This window comes from Pipra filicauda, unplaced genomic scaffold (assembly GCF_003945595.2).
Source record: "Pipra filicauda isolate LSUMZ 115617 unplaced genomic scaffold, ASM394559v2 scaffold549_size319169_pilon, whole genome shotgun sequence".
Lineage (NCBI taxonomy): Eukaryota > Metazoa > Chordata > Aves > Passeriformes > Pipridae > Pipra > Pipra filicauda.
Window position 1 is genome coordinate 1 of NW_024104697.1, and position 6,970 is coordinate 6,970.

General features: G+C 48.0%; 1 protein-coding gene across 1 annotated transcript; it reads right to left on the minus strand.

The window, feature by feature from the left end:
* Nucleotides 1–12: 12 nt before the first annotated feature.
* On the minus strand, nucleotides 13–6,706 carry LOC113986259. The gene is made up of 3 exons (XM_039387263.1): nucleotides 6,695–6,706; nucleotides 5,656–5,941; nucleotides 13–945 (listed from the first exon to the last, which is right to left on the minus strand). The coding sequence occupies exons 1-3, from the start codon at nucleotides 6,704–6,706 to the stop codon at nucleotides 824–826; spliced, it is 420 nt and encodes a 139-aa protein (XP_039243197.1). The 3' UTR covers nucleotides 13–823.
* Nucleotides 6,707–6,970: the final 264 nt, after the last annotated feature.

Sequence of the window (6,970 nt, forward strand, 5' to 3'; positions counted from 1 at the left end):
TCTAATGCTAAATTTTCCTATTAATGTAATAGTAGGAAATGAACAACCTACAAATCAGCTGCTGGGGCATCTGTTCTATGTATCTGTCCCAAACAGTTTATAATAATTATGCCCCTTATTAAAAAATGATGAATCAACAAGTTGGCTAGGAGAGAACAAAGCTCTTTCTAACCTCATTCCTTTAGTGAAAGCTGCTGGATAATTTCACTAATTTCTGAGGCTGCTGAGGGACACAGTCAAAACGTCACCCAGCTCTGATGTGGCTGTTTTTTGGGAGCTTTGTTGTGGGCTCTGGAGTCACAGAACATTTTTCCATGACAGAACCCGCCGGTGGAGGTAATTCAATTCCTCCTCCACCACCTTGGAAATGTTTTCTTGTCTCATCCCCCATGAATAGGCAAATGAAGCTGTGAACTCACAGGGAAGGATTGTACGACTCCAACATCCTTGTTTTTGTTTCATCCCCCGACTGAGTCAGGGTTTCTGAGCTAAATATATGACTTGTTGTGATATTCCTCAGCAGGAACGGACCTAGAACTTATTCAGCTGAGGTTTCCTGCAATCTTAGAGGGGATGGAGGGAAGGGCAGAGAGGAACTGGAGCTGTGCCTGGGGCTGGGAGGGAAGGAGCTGTTTTGGTGCTTCAAGGCACACACAAGCCATGAATCAGAGCACCAGCAGCACCCCTGCAGGAGGATGGGCACCCACCCTCACCTGAGACCAGGGACTGTCTCAGAGGGAGCCAGTGCCAGCAAGGGAGTCACTGCCCTGGGCTGGGAAGGTGGGATCTGGAGGATCCCCTGCCCTGGGAGCAGCTGTGGTACTCACGATCCCAGGGCCTCCATGAAAATGAAGGTCTTTCGGATGTTGCTCGTCTGCTTCTTCCAGGAGCTGCTGTCATCCTCTTCCTTGCGACCCATCTCCTCCAGAGTGGAAGCAGGGAACGCTGTGAGGAAGAGGAGGAGGAGGAGAGGTGACTGCCATGGCTTGTGCTCACATGAAGAACAAGCTGGATTCAGGATGCTGGGCCAGAGGAGTCCGGCTTTTCAAGCACGTGAAATTTTGTGCTGCTCTTGCTGCTCACAGCTTGCCCCACCCCTGGAAGTGTCCAAGGCCAGATTGGAGCAACCTGGTCCAGTAGAAGGTGTAGAAGGGATGGAACAAAATGATCTTTAGTGTCCCTTCCAACCCCAAACATCCTGTGATTCCATGAACTGTTTGTGCTGCCCATGTCCCTGATGTTATGTCCCACTGCAAGGGATGGAAGAGTGGATCAGCTGGGGAGGAGCTGGTGACCATATGGGAACTCTCTCTTGTCACTGCACTCATTTAGAGCATGTTGGCAAATACAAATGTTTACGCTGTGCTTCACATTTAGTGGCTAAAAAAGCCCTGCTGAACAGTGGCTAATTTTAACTGAAACATCCCCAACCTGATGGATTATGAGTTATGTACAACCAGCGATGGGGGTGGGTGATGGTGGAACGGTTTTATTGCTCAAATAATGAATAGTTTGAAGAGATCACGACAGCAGGGAGGGGATTTGATAGAAAACCTTTTGTTGATGTGTCTCACACAGTTTGTGCTGCTGACATCTCTGCTTTTTTGTTCACTGACAGATTGCCTTTGCTCTGAGTCACAACCTTCCCCTCTCCTCTGTGATGCCACGAAGGAGAGCCCAGCTCTGGGTGCCCTGAGAGCAGCGATGGGAGCAGCCCACCAAAAATGCAGCTTCCTGGAGCCACCCCAGCTCTGCAAGAGGTGTTTGAGTGTGTGTCACCAGCGTTGGAGGGTGTAACTGCAGCAAACCTGTGTGAGTGCAGGCTCTGGGTGATCCCCACGCCTGAAACCCTCCCTGCTGCTCGTGGCAGTGTGACCTTGGGGATGTCCCAGTCCCCCCCAGCTCTGATCTCTTCAGAGCCAGGCCAGGCAGCTCTGCTGGAACCCAGGGGAGCTGTGGGCATGGGGAACACCGGGAGAGTTAGAGCTTGAAGGAGGGCTGGGAGGTGTGAAAGGTTACACAAACCTCTAAGCACCCCTAATGAGATCAGGGCTAATGACTAGAAGGTGAGAAAGAAGCCCCTGAGACTAGAAAAAAAATACCTGTTAAAGTGGCTTGTCCTCCCTTTCAGGATGTTAAAGAAATGCACTGAAAATATCTCCAGGCAGCAGGGGTTTGGGGGGCTGCCAGCAGCACCCTGGGCATGGGGAGCATCCCCTGGGACATGGAGCATCCCTTGGGACATGGAACATCCCTTGGGACATGGAACATCCCTTGGGACATGGAACATCCCAATTCCCAGAGCAGGAAGGGCTGCCCAAAAGCTGTGGGACACAGCTGAGCCTTCAGAAGACAAAGCAGAAGCTTTCAGGGATAAATAAACATTTGGGAAAGGCAGAAATATTAAAGCAGAGAAACAGCTGAAGGATCTTTTGTCATGACAGGCAGTTTAGGTATTGAATTCCTCCTGAACCTACTTTATCTCCTTAATTAGCACCTTTTTGGGGTTTTCAGCTCCTTGACACAATTTTTAAAGGTTAATTTAACATTACTGAAAACAAAATTGACTCCATTGTAAACAGTTGAAGGCTTCAGTCCATAAAATCACCAAAGGCCACATGCACTTGGCCTTTATTTACCTTCTGGTTTCTGATGCATGTGTAACTCCTAAAAATACAACTCCCCCAAAAAACCAACCTTATCTTGTTGTTTGGAATCAGTGAAGGTCAAAAGTCCTTCACAACAGTGCTGATCAATTAGAAGAAACCTTCCTGCCAATTATTTTGAGCCCCTAAATGATGTTTTCTTTGCAGTCACCCACCCATCCCTAATCTGCAGATGTGGAATATCACGAAAAGAGGATTTTCTGGCAGAGACATTCAGCTGGTGGTGAAAGGTGAGTTTTATCCACTTGAAATAAATACCAAATGCGTGATGGCAGCGTGGTGCTGAGTGACAGGTACAGTTGAGATGACCCCTCCATTTCTCTCCCAGCCTACTGTCAAAGATTATGAAGTGAAAAAAAAGAAAAAAACCAAGTAGGTCAGCCTGGCCCTGGGGACAAATGGCATTTTGGGCTCTGTTCCTGTGCATGGAAGCACATCCTGGTTGGCACGAGCTCTGTGGGGCAGCCCAGGAGGGGCACAGGGCAGAGAAGCCCCTCGTGGGGAGGTTGGGCTGGGCACAGGTGACTGTGTCCCCCCCATGGGAGGTGACAGGGGTGCCCTGTACACTGGAACCTCTACAAATTCACACCCAAGTGTCAAACTTGCCCAATATTTGCTCGTTTAAGCGCTGCTCCCTTATCAATCTGTTTAATTCCTTGGGAAATCAACAAGTTTCTTGTTTTCAAACGGATTTTGGTTCTGAAGGAAGGTGGTATCATGTTTTCTTTAATCTCCTGTGAATCATCTGCTCATCCTATAGTTCCTCCTGCTGTCACTCTGTGTGTGTGGCATTTGCTTTGCTGGGCTGGATGAGCAGCTCTGACTCCCAGCACGTGGAGCTGATTTCCTGCTCTCTCAGTTTTTCTGTGCCATCATCAGCAAGTCATTTCCTGCCTCCTCTCCCCTTTCTGCAGGAAAGGGGAGTGCGTGGGGCTGTTTTGAGAGCAAAATAATGGAAGGTTTGAATTACCTCAAATGTAAAGCTGCAGATGGCAGGGGGAAGGGGGTGGAAGTGGAGGGTGTTTAAGGTCCCTTGCAACCCAGACCATCCTGGGATTCCATGTGGGCTCAGGTGATGAACACTTGCCCACCTTCCTCCTTGTGCTGGATCACATCCTTTTCAAGGTTTTTTGTTCCTCTTTTGATACAAGGGAAAGTATTTGCAAAGGGATTTGGGGCAGGACACAGCAACCCCTCAATCCAGCTGGGATTATGGGATTAAGAGACCTGTGACTTCCCTGGTGCTCCAAGAGCTTGTCTTTGTCTCTCAATCTGGTTAAGTCACCTGTTGCACTTCACAGAAGTTGGGGAGAATGCAATGTTTGATGTATTTGTTGTCTGGGCTTTGTTATTTGTTCAAGCTCTGGCCCAACAGCCACAGAATCCCAGAATGGTTTGGGGTGGAAGGAATATTAAAGCTCATCTCATTCCACCCTCTGCCGTGGGCAGGGACACCTTCCACTGTCCCAGGTTGCTCCAAGCCCTGTCCAACCTGAGCTTGGACACTTCCAGGGGCAGCCACAGCTCCTCTGGGAAATCTGTGCCAGGGCCTCACCTTTCCAATCCCTTTCTTGCTGTTGGGACACAGCACGTAGGTAAATAGGATTTATCATATTTACTCACTTGCTTGAAGAAACTTTACTTCCCACAGGAATAGAAAACATAACAACAGTTGGGCAAACAGACTTTGTGTTGGCACTGGCAGGTTTTCCTGCCAGGTGATGTGTCCATCCTGCCCCTGCCCCTCCTTCACTTGTCAGCTCCATCCTGACACCCCCTCCACGAGCACCTCACCCCCAGCTCAGGGGGCATTCCAGTCCCTGCATTCCAGCCCCAAAAGTGGGCTGCACACACAAAGTGCACCCAAAATACACATTATTTTAAACACCTGCTCTAAACAAGGGTCTGTGTTGCCCCTTTTGCCCCTTCACCCCTGGGCAGAGCAATCCCACCAGAGTGTTAAGGTTGCATAATAAGATTGCAAAGCTCATTAACGAAGGCAGGTGAAGACCTTTAGAGCTGAAAATGAAGTAGATAACATTGCTTTCATTTGTTCAGCTTCCCTCTTCCCCATCAGAACAAATTAAGCAGCATATGGGCTTCAATCTGATGAGTTTATATATATATATATGAAGTAATAAACAGTATTTACATTAATGTCTAACCTTTGGGCTCCTCTACAGCCTAAGTCAAAAAATGTGGCTGCTGCTCTACTCTGATCCAGCACGACACATCAGAGTGTAATGAATGTTATTATGACCTTGCTTAAATATTTCCTGAGGAAATTTGTTCTGCTACCACAGTAGCAAATCCATCTGCAGGCAGCCACTGCTTCTGAATGGATGTACTGCATTAGCAAAATTATTGTAAGGCATGATTAATAGTCTCGTGACAAAGTTACATGTGGAGGGGGGAAGAGACATGCAGCTTTCATGGGTTTGCCTTTGGAATTAGAAGTTTACAGGAAAAAAAAAAAGAGATTATAAACTCAAAGGGCTTTGATTTAAAAAAAAAAAAAAAAATACACCGAAGCAAGCAATCTGCATGTGAATGAATGAAGTGCCAGGGCAGCCTCTGCGTTCAGGGACAAAAGAACAAGAAATTGGACACAGGAGCTCGCCATGAAAAACAAACCCACCTCAAACATCTTCTATTCCCCCCTCCACTCCATCGATTCGAAAGCAGTGCTTTAACTTAGTAGTTAAAGATGGACACTTGCAAAAGCTCGATTTTAATTAGAAATATTCCAGGTTCCATAAAATACTTGGGAAGTAAAATGCCAGAGGCAGCTTTCTATGAAATGCTAAATACAACCCGAGTGCTGGAGGATTCTGCCTGCACAGAGAACTCCCCTTACGAGATAAAATTCATCTTTAAAAAAAAAAAAAAAAAAAGGCAGGTTAGCAGGAATCCCCACCCCGCTTCAGCGCACGGAGCAGGCTAAGAGGAAAAGCAAATGGCTCTCAAGGAAAGGATATTTTTCGCTTACCCAAGTCAGCACCAACAAAGCAACTCCTGTTGGCCGCCGCTCCCGCCCGGCTCCGTGTGCGGGGATTAGAGCCCGCTCGGAGGAGGAGGAGGAGGAGGAGGAGGAGATGATGATGGAGCTGCTGGGATGGTAACCAGGCAGCACCTGACGGCGAGGAAATCACCACGAGCACGAGCTGGGAGGGGGGTGAGAGGAGGAGGCGGCGGGACCTGGGAACCCCAGAGCTTCCCACCGGGAATCGCCTCCGCCGCCGGGAGAGGCAGAGCAGCAGCAGCAGCAGCAGCTCCTCGGCAGCGGTGAAATATCCCCCGGGTGGGATGCGAATTTAATTTGCCTTAATCAAACAGGTGACTCCCGGTATTTAGAAAACACCCCACTTTCTTTTGTGTGGCACTGGGAGTTCTGTGGGGCAGGTGGGACTGGACCAGGACAGGGTTTCCCACCAGGACAGGGTTTCCCACCAGGATGCTCCAGCACTGGCAAAGTGAGGCTCCTCACTGTTTTTAAATGGCACAAACCCACAGGGAAAAATCATCACAGCGAAGGGTAATCTCCATCCCCAGTTTTTGGGCTATTTTCACCCATACAATGGCTCTATTTTGACTTTCAAGCCCTCCCTGTGAGTGCCTCCTCAAGCACAGCACACATGAATCTAGGAAATATTAATAATTCTTTGAATCTCTTCTATAGTGGAGGATTTTTAGAGCTGGCAATAACGACTTTACTGACTGCATTCTCAGTTGATTTACACTGCCACCTAGAATAATGCATGAAAAAAGTACATATCACTGCGAAGTTTAGTTTTATATCAGGAATAAATCAGCTCTGAGGCAATACTAGAAAATCACATTCTTTTTCTTAATATGTTTTTCTCAGTAGCTTCATTCCAGGGCAAAGGCTGTTTGATATTGTTCTTTTCTTTTTTCTGGCCAGGCTCCAACTCTGTGAACTCCACTTTTGGTCAGAATTTCCGGGTGTGGGTTTGAATGTGCAGGTTGTCTTTAGTGCTACATTTTGGTGGGATTTGCATTGGTTTTACCTTGAAATCCATCTTGTGGCCTCAGCTGGACCTCTGGAGTGAGGAGGAACCAGTTCCACCACTGGGACAAGCCCAGAGAGCCATGAGGTGGTTTATTGGGGGTACCTCTACCCCGTACAGACAGAAATGTGCCCTACATGTGAGTAGGTAAAAACATGGACATGCAGGTCAAGCCTTTCTCTGATTCTGGAACAGGCTGCCCAGGGAAGTGGTGGATTCTCCATCCCTGGGAGTGTTCAAAAAACCAGCAGATGTGGCCCTTGGTGCTGTGGTTTA

What these genes read in the sequence shown, in the direction of transcription:
- LOC113986259 (XM_039387263.1), bottom strand. An exon ending in CTTTGTTGGTGCTGACTTGG is followed by an intron (nt 946 to 5,655) that starts GTAAGCGAAAAA and finishes TCTTCCTCACAG; the next exon opens with CGTTCCCTGCTTCCACTCTG.